The following is a 15,391-nucleotide window of genomic DNA, read 5'->3' as shown; positions in this document are numbered from 1 at the left end:
TTATGGTGACTGTAGGTGTATTGTTTAGGATACCCACTCGCGTTTGGGTTTGTAATCGGGGCGGCAGGCTTCTCAGCATCCTGTCGCTGTCCCGGGAAGGTGGTGCTAGTTTCTGGGGCTTCGCGGCAGGAGCGGGGATTCCCCGCCAACTAAAGAGGAGGCTCTGTTCTCAACCTCACAGGCCGCGAACCCGCTCCTCCCTTCCCAGTTCCCCCTCCCCTTCCCAGCCTAAACAAAATAACCCCCTCCCGCCCCCAGCAATCGGCGCCTCGGGTGGACGGGGACCGGGAGCACCGGGGCACCGAGGCACCTCGGGAGCGCCCTCTGGCGAGAACAGAGCGCGCGCGCGCCGCCCGGCCCCCCTTCCCCGCCGCCGCGGCGCCCCCGCCCGGCTCTCCGGGTTCACTCTCGGTCTCTCACTCCGAGAGACACAGACGGCAGCTTTCCGAGCGAGCCGGGGAACGGGCTGAGGCGGCGCCAGCATCACTGTCGCCGCTCGCTCAGAGCCGACCTGGGCACCGGGAGAGAAGGCGAGGCCGGAGCCCCATCCTCTCTCTCCGCGGGGGTCTCCTGAGCTGACCGGCCGCTTGGCGCCCCCGCGCGACACCCTCCACGGCCACTTCGCGGGGCGTGCCGCGACTTGGGGGACGCAGCTGGGGAAGCGCCGGGGCGGGAGGCGGCGGCGGAGCGAGGGTGCGCGCCCTGGGACTGGAGAGGAGTGAGCCGCGGGCTGGGCGGCGGCGGCCGTAGCCGCGGGGGCCTCCCTCGCCTCGCTGGTTGGCCGGCAGCACCGCCTCCCCGGGCCGCGGCCGCCCGGCCGGGTCCTCCGCGCGTTCCCGGGCCCGGAGCCGGCGCGCGATGCGCCCGGCCGCGTTCTGATCGCCGCCGCGCCGCCGCCTCCGCCGCGATGATCCCCCCCGAGCCGCAGCCGCACCAGCCGCCGCCGCCGGCCCCTCCGAACCATGTGGTGACCACCATCGAGAACCTGCCGGCCGAGGGCAGCGGCGGCGGCGGAAGCCTGTCCGCCTCCTCCCGGGCCGGCGTGCGCCAGAGGATCCGCAAAGTGCTGAACAGGTGAGCGGCGGCGGGGGCGCGGGGCAGGGGACCCCCTCCGTCTCCCGGGCGGCCCCGAGGCCCTTTGGGACGGACGGAGTCGCGGCGGGGAGACCGGGGAGGGCGGAGGACGACGCGCCCCGCGCTGGCGGAGAGGCCGCGCGGCAGCTTTGTCCCGGAGCGGGGAGCCGCGGAGCGCCCGGGCGCCGGCTGGTCCGAGGCGGGAGTTCGGGGAGAGGCGGGGTTGTGCCCGCCGGGTTGCGGATGTCCGCGCTCACACCCTCGCACACGCGTGTTGCCTCCATTCCCTCTGCCCCCCGGGCCCCAGCTTTGCGCTCCGGGGCCGGAGAGGAGCCGGGGGTGGCCGGGAAGGCGCGGGGCTGCGGGGATGGCGTGGAAGTCGCCGGCCTCGCGTCCGCCAGGAGGTCTCGCACCTCCTCGCCGGGAGATGGGGTCACGGCGGCAGCAGCCCCCGCGGGCGGTCGAGGGGACTCACTTCTGCCGCCCGGTGCTCCGGTTGCTGCTCCGACTCCTCCTGGCCAGGAGCGGGGAAGGGGAGATTAGAGGCCTGGGTCAGACCCAGGCAAAGTGCACAAATGTTGCGGGAAGGGAGTGGGGAAGGAGGCGCCCGGTGTTGCAAAGCCAGAGGAAGCGAACGCTGGCGGCCGGCTCCAGTGCTGGAATCTGCGCAGTGAATGGAGCAAGGATGAGGCGTTCAGGATGAGAACCCAGGTTGATGTGAAATGGGGCCCCTCTGGCGCCCCAGAGTCGGCTGTGATGCGAAAGGGACTTTTTCTATTAAAGTAACTTGACATGGTTGAAGAGCTGACCCTTAAAATTCAAATAGAGAACTGATTTTGTGTGTTTTTATTTGGGTACCTGTGTGCCTTTCCATGCATCTGTTGGGGATAACTCAGAAGGTTGCTCTGTTCATACAGGTTTTTGTAGGGCGCTTTTGTGGGTAGCTGAGAGTCCCACGAGGGATTCACCTCGAGCCCTTTGGGGCTGGAAGCGAGAGTGGGAACACAAAATATGTACACAAATAGAAACCTAAAAAGCTCCGTATTTTCCGAGTATAGTGTAATTTAGTTATATGAAATCCCGAACCATTCAAGAGTCCCTTGTGAAGACTTAAGGTATATTAGCTTGTGGGTACTTCTGTGTGTTTCCATTTATTATCAAAGGAGAAGAAATTCATTCTGAAATGAGACAAGAGATGATGATAGAAACTCAAGTCTTTACTTTCCTCTGATTGGTAGCTTAGACTAACACCTTCCAAAATACTACATTTAGAAGATAATGAGCAGAATAAATCAAGAAGATGCTGGCTCAGTACATATTAGGAGGGCTTCCTAGTCTTTATGAATATCTGTGATTTTTTTTTTTGAATCATAAATGCCTTGGCATTGGATATTTAAAATTTTATGCAGAATATGTTAATTATTAATTTCCCTCATCAAACTGGGGAAAAAAACCTGGTGCTACAGTTCATTTATCTTTGCTTGATTACAAGTTATTATTGATTCTGTGCAGGTTATTTCATGAATCTTAGAGTCCAGAATAACAAGATCACTGAGGCAGGAGCTGAGGGGACTTGGACTCCTCTGCCGCTGACTTGTCATGTGGCTTGGGGCAGAGCTGTTCATCTTGGTCCCTGGTTTCTTCACTTGTAAAATGTGTTTTATACTTGTCTTACCTCTTTTATCATAGTTTTGAGAAATAGATGGGGTAATACAGAAGAAAAGACTTGGGAAAGTATAATGCTTTACACGAATTCGTTGTTCAGCAGAATTTTGTTATCTAAGGGAGGGTGGTGGGAACATCGTAAGCATATTAATTGAAGTCATGGGACATTGTGGGGGGGAATGTTGTGTTTTATTAGCTTTCAGTGATCTATGACATGAGTTTTGTAGAGGAGGAACTTAGACTGAAAGGTTGAGTCCATGACATTCCATGGCTTGTACATCTGTGAATGGAACTCTAGTGTTAGAGCGTCTAGACTTCAACTGAAACATTTGGTTGTCTTTCAAAGTTTTGCAAAATTTCCCATATAATATTTGGCATTAAATAATGGTCTTTCCTTATGCTTTAAGGATAAGAAAATATTTCTTTTGAGAAGGAGTGCCTTTGGTAAGGAGACTAAAAAAAAAATCAGTATAAGTATAAAAATCCTGGTGGATTAATTTCATTAGCATGCTGATGGGCCTGACTATTGCTCCGGGGTTATGGCAACAGGAGACAGCACTAGTTTTAACTGCTGAATGATTGCGCTCTAAATAAAAGAGCATGGAGTGGGGAGTGGAATTTTTGAGATTCTGTGCCATGGTTTCAGTATGGCTCCCCTCTGGTTTGAACCCTCCAGGTGTGTCGGACTAGTCCAGTAACGGCTTTAAGGCTGGCCCATGGGATGCCATATCACAAGTATCCTTGTTCATTTTCCAAAAAGCTAAAGATCACCTTTTCCTCCTTTTTTTCCTCTTCTTCTTTCCTTAATATTTGTATTTCCTTCACCTGTCTTGCCCTATCAACTAATTATCTTCTGGACTTTGTTTCCTTTCATCTAACCCTGGCCTGCAGCAGCTTAGCTGCTAGCAGAAGGTGAGGTTGCAAATCTGGAAGCTTGGAGCCAATATGAAAAATACCCCTCTAACTTCTGGCATGGAGATTACTGCTGGCAGCGTTCTATTGCTGTGAGCCGGCCAGTTGAGTGTCTTCAGTGACTGAGAGGGGCCTTGCACCCCGTCAGTTGCTCTGAGCATCCCACTGGGCCGTATGGGTGGTGCTTAGAGACTGAGGATGATGTTCTGGGATGAGGAGGGTCAAAGTGTGAGCATCGCAAGCTGGCAAGCCTGGTGAACTACCTGCCACTGGTCACAACCTGTAGTAATAGCTACCTGCCAACCCAGAGGAGGAAACGCAAACACATATGTTACCTATATCCTGTCTACCTAGGGACAGGTGAAGAGAGAAGTACCGATTAATAATTAAAGGTACTTGCTCTCCAGAATCTTAGAAGGAAAATGCAATGTTACCTTAATGCAACCTGCCTTGCATTGTCCTGCATCATTTTATTTTCACAGTGTATCTCCAGATCCTTTTCCCCTTTCATTAAAGGCTTGTAGAGTTGGATTGTTACCTTTCATATATGACAAATGTGTTGCCTCACTGATTGACTGCTATGCTGTGCTTAATCGCTCAGTCATATCTGACTCTTTGCGACCCCATGGACTGTAGCTCGCCAGGCTCCTCTGTCCATGGAATTCTCCAGGCAAGAATACTGGGGTGGGTTGCCATACCCTCCTCCAGGGGATCTTCCCAATCCAGGGATCAAACCCAGGTATCCCGCCTTGCAGGCAGATTCTTTACCATCTGATCCACCAGGGAAGCCCCCACTGGTTGACTACTCCCTGTAAGCCATTAGAGTAGAATATGATAGTATCCATGATTTTGGTGAAAGAGGAGGTGCTAGATAATTTGTTTTGACCAATTAATGGGATATGTCACGTGCTTCTCCCCTGTCCTAATAAAAATTGCTTGTCAGTGCAAAAAATACCAAATGATTTAGCTGCTGATATAATGGTTACTTCTTTAATTCCCAAAGATTTAGAATAATGTCTTGGTTCAAAGAAGAAAAAAATTATGACAAACCCCTATTCACTTGTTTCTTGAGTGTGGAATAGCATTTATTACCCGGCTACAGACAAGCAAGGTATGACAGAAAAGAAAATACTTGAAGGGCAATAGTTGATGACCCTCTCACAGAAGCTGTTGATACTAGTGGATTTCTTAGAAACATATGAGTAGATACTGACCTATGTAGTATCTGAAGATTTTCTCCTCTAAAATTATTTCTTAATAAAATGTTTGTGAAAAATGAGTGATGGCTTGTTTTATGTTTTGCTTGTATGTGGTTTTATCTTTCCCCACTTGAATATTATTTTCAGATCTTAATAATAATCACCATGACTTTCCAACTTTGACCCATTTTCTCTCTAATAAGAGATGAATTGGGTTGTCTCAAGTTATGAAGGGGTTCCTGCCTTTTTGAGTCTTGTGGTGAGGATGCTTGATCATTAGAATGGAACCATGAGTGTGACTCTGGGTTGTCCTTCCATCTGATTTAAAACTAACTGGTTTCTAAGTTACATTTTGATATATATCATTAATTTTCAAATATGTGAAACTTTTTTGAATTGAAAACTAAAGAGCATTAAAGCATACATGGGAGGGTTGGTAGCAAGCCTACACAGAATTGACATCCACGTGGGGAGTTACCGTATGTGATGGAACAGTATGTATATATAGCTTTTCCGGGTTATTAAATAAAGTGGAGAGAACATGGTGAACCATCGGAGTGCCTGCCAAGAACAGGGTTATGCTTGTCCTGTTAAATACAGTTGATGAAGACATCTATTATCTCTTAGGTGATCCTTATTTATCAAATGGTTTTTGTTAAAAAATTGATAAAGAAGTTCCTCCTCAAGCTGCTTCTCCTAACAGATGTCAGAATGAAAGGGTAAGACCAACCAGTAATGAGGATAATTGATACAAAGTATTCCAAATGGAACAGGATGGTGTGATTAAAAACAGACATTTCTGAGATCAGTAGTAAACACAAGATGTCTGAAGGACACATTTATTCTTAACTAAAGGACAATATTATAAAAATAAAAGATCAGTGTATTTTTTTTGCACAGAGCTTAGAAAAATGAATGTTCATATTAAAGGAATTTTGGTTTCCCCTGGATGAAGACTGTACGTTTCCAAGGAAGTAATGTGGAAGGAAATGGACCTATCTTCATGTAACTTTTCTGTGACCTTTTACTCTCTTAAGATCTTTCGGGGTCACAGGAATATAATAAGAGATGTCTGTTTTTACTGTACACTGCTATACATGTAGATGATATAGCAGATTGACTCGACTGCCATATAGTTCTAAGTTACTTAATGCAAGTGCTTATTTGGCTTATTTAATTGTGGCTTTATTTAATTAATGGCTTATTTAATTGCCCTTTCTCATAAAAGCAGAATGCAGCATGCAAAAGTACTACCTCCGGATTTAGTTTAGCTTTCTCATTCGAGTTCAGGCCAGTGAGCATTCACTGTACCTTGTTCAAACACATTAATTCTTGATTATGTTTCTAAAAATGTATACTTAGGAAGTCAAACTCCAAGAAACACCTGGAAAAATACCCCATACTACTTGGTATATTTCTTGACTATGGCTTAAGCATCTATAAGTACACACTCATTTATTCTTTTATTAAGGGCCAAAACCACTTGACATAAAATTGACCATCTTAACCACTTTTAAGTGTACAGTTCAGTAGTCCTAGCTGGTGGGTATTATTATGCAGCTGATCTCTATTTTTTCACGTTGCAAAACTGAAAATCTGCATCTGTTAAACAATAGCTCCTCTTTTCCCTTCCCCACTGAACCTGGCAACCGCCATTCTACTTTCTAAGAGTTTGGTTATTTTATTAATAGATACCTCATATAAATGGAATCATGCAGTGTTTGTCTTTTGTGACTGGCTTATTTTATTTAGCATAATGTTCTCAAGGTTCATCCACATTATCACAAGAGGCAGGATTTCCTAAAGCTAAATAATATCTATGTATCTGTATCTCTGTATCTGTCTATATCACACTTTTTTTATTCACTTGTTGAGGGACATTTAGGTTGCTTCTATTCTTGGCTATTGTGAATAAAGCTTCAGTGAAAATGAATGTGCAAATGTCTCCTCAAGATCCTTTTTTCAAAAATTTAGGCTATATACCCAGGAGTTGGATTGCTGAATTTCTGTTTTTATTTTTTTAACATTTTGAGAAACATCCATACCATTTTTCATAACAATGGTACTATTTTGCATTTTCCAATGTCTGCACATCTTGCCAACACTATGTGTGTGTGTTTGTTTTTGATAGTGGCCATCCTAATGGGTGTGAAGTGATACCTCACTGTGTTTTGATTTTCCTTAATAAGCACTGATGTCGAGCTTCTTTTCATGAACTTGTTGGTTATTTGTGTATCTTCTTTGAAGAAATGTCTGTTCAAGTTGTTGTTCAGTCACCAAGTCATGACTGACTCTTTGTGACCCCATGGACTGCCCCACACCAGGCTTCCCTGTCCCTCACTATCTCCTAGAGTTTGCCCAAGTTCATGTCCATTGAATCGATGATGCCATCCAACCATCTCGTTCTCCATTACCCTCTTCTCCTTCTGTCTTCAGTCTTACTCAGAATCAGGGTCTTCTCCACCCTCAGCCGTTTGCATCAGGTGGCCAAAATATTAGATCTTCAGCTTCAGCGTCAATCCTTCCAAAGAGTATTTGGGGTTGATTTCCTTTAAGATTGACTGGTTTGATCTCCTTGCTTTCCAAGGGACTCTCAGGGGTCTTCTCCAGCATCACAGTTCAAAAGCATCAATTCTTCAACGCTCTGCCTTCTTTATTGTTCAGCTCTTACATCCACACATGACTGTGGAAAGACCATAACCTTGACTATATGGACCTTTGTCAGCCAAGTGATGTTTTTGCTTTTTAGCACACTGTCTGTGTTTGTCATAACGTCTATTCAAGTACTTTGGTCATTTTTAAATTGGATTTTGTTGTTGCTGTTGAGTTATAGAACCTCTTTATATATTCTGGATATTAACCCATATATTCTGGATATTAACCCATTATCAAATATATGATTTGCAAATATTTTCTTCCATTCATTGCCTTTTCACTGTTAATTATATGTACATTTATTTGTCCTTAATCACTTGCTGTGTGTTGAGGCATCTTCTGGAGGACACATACATAGCAAAACATTATTCTTAGCTTGAAGGACCTCAAAATCTAACTGGGAAACTTGGCATAGGTACTGCTGTTGAGAGTGAATGATTGTAATCTGTAATCTGAGTTTTTATGCTTAATGCTTAATTGTATGCTTCCAAATGTCTAGATACTAGAATCATAGAAATAAGTTGTCCTGTAGGTGATCCATATTGAACTTATTCTGTTTTATACAGGTACTAGCTGAATGCACAAAAGTTGGGAAGAAATTTCCCAGGAAATGGCAAGCGAAACACTAAAATCAATGTCTCAGAAAATGTTTTCTTAGAAAAATGACATGTCTCACTCAGTGGCCACATGAACATGATTTAAATATACTATTACTAAAATTTTAAAAATACTGTTTTCTATTGGGTTTAAATTTTGAACGCTATCTCAGAAAAATTTACCTTTTAACTGTGATGATTAAAAAGTACCTTACATACCATTTTGCAAGTTCTGATATTCAGTTCAGTTCAGTTCAGTCTCTCAGTTGTGTCCGACTCTTTGCGACCCCATGAATCGCAGCACGCCAGGCCTCCCTGTCCATCACCAACTCCCGGAGTCTATTCTGAGATTATGAACCATCAATTCCTGCCATTTTGAACAAATTATTTAGAGAAACTTAGTACAGCTGAAAATGCACTTAAAAGGGGTTAAAAGCCAAATCATGGTAATTATATTCAGATTTAGAGTGGTAGAGCTCCAATTCCTAACGATTCCTGGCTTGGAGTTAGTATAAGGTTCTGATCCATTGTATAAACAAATACTTCATTGCATTCTCTTTTTTCTCATCCATTCATTCATTCATTTAATCAGTCATTTATTTAACGAGTCTTTATTAAGTGCTTACTGTATACTGAGTACTGCTGGCTCACAGTGGTGAACCCGACAGGTGTGGACTGAAGTGGACTCCTGAGTGCATTGCTCGAGTTTCTGTTATTACCCTTCCAATATCCATCAAGTGGATAATTTAAGTAAAGTAGAAATAAAGACAACATGCATATTTTCTCAAAATGATTAGATTTTTCAAGCTGATCTAACAGAGGTTGTTTTTTATAAGTCCCATGACTTAGCTGTTTCTCCTATAGAAAACTACTCAAAAGGGAGACTGAACCCATAATAAAATTACTTGAAGTGTACAAAGAGTCAGAGGCAGATCTTTCTTGATGAATACAATAAAATTTGTTTCACTTATGACTTAAAAAAAAAAAGACAGGATAACCCTTAATGTTCATCTACTTTCAAAGTGTTAGAAGGAAAAGGAGAAGAGACTTGGATCTCATCCTGCCATTTCAGAGCGAGCCTATCCAGGCCGTTGCCATTATAACCCAAGAAAATAGAGTTTCCTAGAAATAATAACATTCTGACAGTGCATACACAGTTTTGAGGGAGCTTGGGCACATGTTCGTGCATTGCAAGGTAAGAGAAACATAAAATATGACAAAAACATGAGGATGAGTTGGAAGTACTAGATTGCTTTACTATAGAATTTGATATAATCTCTGAGAGTGTTTGAATGAGCATGTAGATAGTGGCTCAAGTTCTTAAATTTTTACATTATAAAGCATACATTTTATATTATGAAATTTTACATGTTATTCTCAAAATCATCTTTTTATAGATATGGAAACCAATCTTTATGGTCATGCAACTAAGGGCTTTTATAAGACTGCAGAGGAAGGAGAGACTAGGCTGGAAACAGGGCAGGCTGGAAACAGGGTTGGCATTTGTCTTGGCCTGGAAAGATGGTGTCTAAGGTTGGGGGGATATAACAAAATATCAGAGACTGGGTAGTTTAAACACAGACGTTTATTTCTTACAGTTCTTGGAGGCTGAAATGTCTGAGATCAGAGTGCTGGCAGATTGTGTGTCTGGTGAGGGCCTTCTTGACTTGCAGACAGCTGTCTTCTTGTATCCACATATGGTGGAGGGAGGGAGGGAGAGAGAGAGAGAGAGAGAGAGAGAGATCCTTTCTCTTCTTATAAGGATGCGAAATTCATCATGGGGACTTCACCCTTGCGACCTCATCTAAATCTAATTACCTCCTGAAGGTTCCACTTCCAAATACCATCACACCAGGGAGTCGAGCTTTAACACCTAAATTTTGGGGGAATATAAACATTTGATCATAGCAGATGGACAAGATAGGAACTTGTACAAGAAGGGGGTTGATAGAAAGGATGAATCAAAAAGAGAGTAAAGAGGTTGGAGGAGGATTAAGTGTTCAGTTTTGACAATATTATGTATAGGTTAAAAGGCAGTAAAGTAAGGCTAGAATTGTAGGATGGAGTCAGACAATGGAAAGTTTTATACACTCCTATAGGAGTTAGACTTCATTCTCTAGATTCTTGAATAGAGAAAGGACTTAATCAGATATATGCCTGAATATGGTATTCTGGGTAAAATCTGTAGGATAGAGGGACAGGGGATGGGCTAGGGTTTGGGGGATCAGTTAGGTGTCTACTGTAGCCATTTAGAGAAGTGGAGATAGCAGTCTAAATGGGATGGAGATGAAAGTGCTGTGATTTGAATAGAGTGTGGACCAGGGTCAGAGAGAGGAAAATTAGATCAGATTATTTTTGAGAAAGTACTCAACAGTGCCTGCAACATAGTGAGTATTTAATACTTGCTTGTTGAAAGGTTATAAACTTGCTACAAGGAAAGCATCTGCTAACTAGGGCAGAAGAGACCTAGTGTTACCCTGAACTAGAGAGTCAGTCTGAGGACCGCAGCCAGATATTCAAGAGTGTGGTCCATGGACCTGTGCTGATTCACAGACTGTATAACCAGATTGTGATGAGGACACAAATCAGGACTACACATTTCAAAACATCTATAGCAACTTGACAGATTACTTTTGTGTCTTTTCTTCTAATATTAAAATACTGAGTCATGTATTTTCATTTTTTTTGTTTTTGCCATTTTATTTTTCTAGCAGTTGATTTTTTGAACTGCACTTTTCAAAAGAATTGTCTTCAGTGAATTGAAAAAAAGAACTGATATTGTGTAATAGATCATTTGAGAAACATTGGTTCCAGCCCAGTATCCAAGAGGGAGCAACATCGAGTCTGGATTCTGGAAGTACGTCTGATCGTGGGGCAGGATAGCATCTTAGGGCGATGCTTGTCATGGCCCTGGAAATCTGTGTATCCCAGTTGGTGATGAAGAGGCAGCAGGTTGGGCCTGAAAATAGTTGCGTCAAGTATCAAGGACTCCACCCAATCACCTAAAAGGGACCCCCTGGAATGGGGAAACTATTTAGAGATGAGAAAGGGTACAGCGCAGCATCCCAGTTCTGTGAAATAGGCTACAAATGGACAGTGCTACTTTCAGGGACCCTGAAGTTAAAGAGAGCAGATTCTAGGTCTGAGTGACAGAAAGGAGGGTCAGGGTTACATGGGGCCTCAGCATGAGTGGCGGGATCACTGGTATGGCTATACTTGAGGCTCTGAGGGGCACAGAGTAGGAACCGAGAGAACCTTGGGGGCCAGACATGCACAGCGTCAGCTGGTTGGCATGGTTTGGGGAGGGGTTGTGAGGTGGGGGTTTCTAAACAGAACTTTTGAGAAGCTCTGCTCTGACTAGGAGCCGAGTAAATGAAGAATCTGTTCATAGCGGACATCATGCAAAAGGTCTGTGTGCTGATAATATGATACAGTGGAGAGGGAAAAATTGCACTTGGAGGAAGGAGTGGGATAGAGGAAGGCTTGGGAGGACTGAGATGGTAGGAGCCAAGGTGCGGGGGAGGGGGTAGGCTTTGAGAAGCCAGGATACTCTGTGGTTCAGGAGGGGAGAGGGAGAGCATGTGTATCAATGAAGACAATTGGGTAGATTTGGTGGTGAGAATAAAAGCTGATTCCTGTCTTGTGGCTTTTCTTTGTTGCTGTTTTTAATTAATTTATTTTTATTTGAAGGATAATTGCTTTACAATGTTGGTTTGATTTCTGCCATCCATCAGCATGAATTAGCCATAGGTGTACCTATGTCTGGAGAAGGCAATGGCACCCCACTCCAGTACTCTTGCCTGGAAAATCCCATCGACGGAGGAGCCTGGTAGGCTGCAGCCCATGGGGTCTCGAAGAGTCGGACATGACTGAGCGACTTCACTTTCACTTTTCACTTTTATGCATTGGAGAAGGAAATTTTGTTCTTGCCTGGAGAATCCCAGGGATGGGGTCGCACAGAGTCGGATACGACTGAAGTGACTTAGCAGCAGTAGCAGTACCTATGTCTTGAACCTCCCTTCCACCTCCCATCCTTTCCCAGCCCTCTAGGTTGTTACAGCGCCCCAGTTTGAGTTTGTCATACAACAAATTTCCATGGGCTTTGTATGGTGACTTTTCTTTTTCTGTAAACTCTGAGCTCATCCTGTCAATTCAGACTGAAGGTGCTGGGTGGTGAGGAAGGGGGATAGGGCGTCTGTATAGAGACAAGAGGGAAGCAGTCATTTTGGTGAGTCAGAAAGGAGACAGAATAGAGAAGCAGAGTAGGATCTAAGGATTTATGTGCCTGTTTAACATTTGTTGTGGGGAAGGCGTGAGGAGTATGATGGATGGGAAGAAGCTACTGATGTTTAGAATGTGTCTTGGAAAGGGTTAACTCCGAAACAGATCTGGGCCCTGGTGACCCGGCAGGCAAGAACCCTCAGTGGATGCAGCTGTGAAGAAGCCAGGATATTAGTGCAGGGCATGTTTAGGGGAGCTGGGAAGGATTTGGGGCTTGATTATATTTGGGAGTGGGGTGTGAGAGAGAGAGAAGAGGGGGTTAAACATCCCTTGGAGATTTTGTGGGCCCCTGGGGTGATAACATCCCCTTCAGAATGTGAAATGTCAGCTGTTCTGTCTCAGATAACTGGCCTTCCTTTTTTTTTTTTTCAGGGCGGGGGGTGGCCTCAAAATTCTCATTTGTAAACTGGTTAAAATAATCCCAGCCCTCTATTTCTCATTGCATTTGGGAAAGTTTTAAATGAAATAACATCTGGGAGAGGGCTGGGAAAGCTGCCAAGCGCTATGCATCTGTTATCTTGGTCACAAAACTGGATGGGGAACCCGGCTTCTCGTGGCCTCGCACAGTCCCAGCCCGGAATGAATGCTGATGGGCGCCCTCCGCGCGAGGAGGACTTGGAGATGCAGGCGCTGCTGGCTCCGGGGTTTTCCTCCCGAGTCTGGTCGAGAGTCTGAAGTAGAACCCACCCATCCATGAATGAGGCACAAATCTGTTTATTTCAATGTATTCCATTTTTTTTTTTTTTTCGAAAGCTAGATAGATTTAAAACACTTTTGGCTTTATTTTAAGAAAGACTCTTCTAGGGGAAGACTGACTTGGCAGAAGGTATCTGTCCTGCAGTCTGATCGCGCCCCTCAGAGAGGTGGTTCCTTCGGAGATGCCTGTGTTTGTTTAGGAGAGTCTGACAGGCTTCAGGAAAGGGTTAGTGCCTCTTGAACCAGGGAGATTTCACAATGAGCATGCCCCTAAAAGGCTCCATAGAGCCGGCAGTGGGACACAGAGCGGCTCAGAGGGAAGGGACAGAGCAGCTTTAATGTGCTAATGAGGGGAAGCCCAGATGCCCGCGGATCAGAGGAGCTCTTTGTGACACGCGGATGGCTGGAGGCTCTGTCCTTATCTGGATCCTGCCGCAGGCGGGAGAAACACTGTGTCCTCACACAGGGGCCCTTTCCTCCAGAGATAGCCCTCCACGCGGCTCCCAGTGCTGCCGGGCGCTGAGGGGCTGCGCAAAGTCCCAGGGTGAGGTGAGGGCTGGAAAGCGGGGGGGGGGGGGGGGGGGGGGGGGGGGGGGGGGGGGGGGGGGGGGGGGGGGGGGGGACGGTGTAAGTGGGGAGGATGGAGGATGGGAAGGGGGAGCACTGTCCTGCAGGGTGTGTGGAGTCAGAAAATTAGGAAAGACCTTTGTGTTAGTCGCTCAGCCGTGTCTGACTCTTTGCAACCCAATGGACTGTAACCTCCCAAGCTCCCCTGTCCTTGGGGATTCTCCAGGCAAGAATACTGGAGTGGGTTGCCATTCCCTTCTCCAGAGGATCTTCCTGATCTAGGGATGGAACTTAGGTCTCCTGCATTGCAGGTGGATTCTTTATCATCTGAGCCACTAGGGAAGCCAGGAACGACCTTTATAGCATCAAAGAATGAACTGTTGTCCCTCCAGTGCTGCCCCGAGCTTGATGAGTGGCAATGCTCAAGCCTGTCTAGAAGGTGGTGACCTGTCCTTGAAAATAGCGCAGGTCAGTTTTCATCTAGTTATGGAGTAAGTCTGAAACACCATAAAACCTAAGCAAATCCAAACTACCATCAGCCAGTGAGTGCTGGGATGAATTTCACATTCTGATTATTCCATTCAGTGATGGCTAGCGGGGAGGGATCAGGAGTGGGATCAGGGACCTTGTCCTAAAGCTGAGTTTGCATAGGAGGACATAGTATTTACAAAGATTGTGTGTTTACTTGTACTGACCCATCTAGTGATGGAGAGATTGGGTAGGCAAAGCACACCTAGGTTTGCTACTGTCTCTGGAAGTACGAGTTCCCAGAGGAGATCAACAAATGAAGCCCTTGGTCCATGCTGCCTGACCTTCTCTTTATCTCTCACTTTTCACTTCTGAATCTTTCTAGGAATATGTAAATACTTAAATATAATATCTATTATATATATGTGTGTTTGTGTTAAGTTGTTTCAGTCATGTCCAACTCTTTGTGATCCCTTGGACTGTAGCCTGCTCCTCTGTCCATGGGAGTCTCCAGACAAGAATACTGGAGTGGGTTGCTGTGCCCTCCTCCAGGGGATCTTTCTAACCCAGCCATCGAAGCCTGACTTTCTTTATGTCTCCTGCATTGGCAGGCAGTTTGTTTTTTTTTTTTTTTAACCACTAGTGCCATGTGGGAATCCCCGTCTATTATATGTATTATTTCCCAAATAATATGGATCCCCAGGTGGCTCAGTGGTAAAGAATCCACCTGCCAATGCAGGAGACATGGTTTGATCCCTGGGTCGGTAAGATCCCCTAGAGGAGGAAATGGCAGCCCACTCCAGTACTCTTGCCTGGGAAAATACCATGGACAGAGGAGCCTGGCGGGCTACAGTCCATGGGGTTGCAAAGAATCGGACTTGACTGAGCAACTGAGCACCAAATAATGTATATTTGATATTATTTGTAATGAATCTTTGTCTAGTCATTTGTCTCTTTCCACCTCTGTTTCTCTCTGACACACACATACACACACAAGTTGACAGAGAATAATTTTCCATTTGGAATAGTTTGTTTCCTTCTTGAAGATAGCCCTCAACTTTCCTTACCATGTTTTTTTTTTTTTTTTTTGGCTCTGAGTTGATTCAAGGAGAATGCTTTATTTTTAATGTGTTGGCTTTTTATTTAGGAACCACACTGAATTGGTATCACTTAAGAAAACAAAAATATTCAGTGTGGAATTACCTCTGAGCTAGCTATATCTGAATGTGTGAATACAACTGTGGAACAAGTCAGCACAGAAAGCTTCTGTTTCCCCCT

The 15,391-nt window shown here is 45.2% G+C and overlaps 1 protein-coding gene across 1 annotated transcript in view; it reads left to right on the top strand.

Annotated features, from left to right (window-relative positions):
* The first annotated feature begins 338 nt into the window (after positions 1 to 338).
* Positions 339 to 15,391, top strand: part of SLC35F1 (solute carrier family 35 member F1) — a 416,463-nt gene continuing 401,410 nt past the window's right edge. Inside the window, exon 1 of the mRNA XM_043439006.1 lies at positions 339 to 1,074. Within this exon, the coding sequence (XP_043294941.1) occupies positions 908 to 1,074 (167 nt within the window). The 5' untranslated portion in view covers positions 339 to 907. The remainder of the gene's footprint in view (positions 1,075 to 15,391) is intronic.

Source organism: Cervus canadensis, chromosome 20, assembly GCF_019320065.1.
Source record: "Cervus canadensis isolate Bull #8, Minnesota chromosome 20, ASM1932006v1, whole genome shotgun sequence".
NCBI lineage: Eukaryota > Metazoa > Chordata > Mammalia > Artiodactyla > Cervidae > Cervus > Cervus canadensis.
Note: the sequence above shows the minus strand (reverse complement) of the source record. Positions and strands in the feature narration are given on the sequence as shown.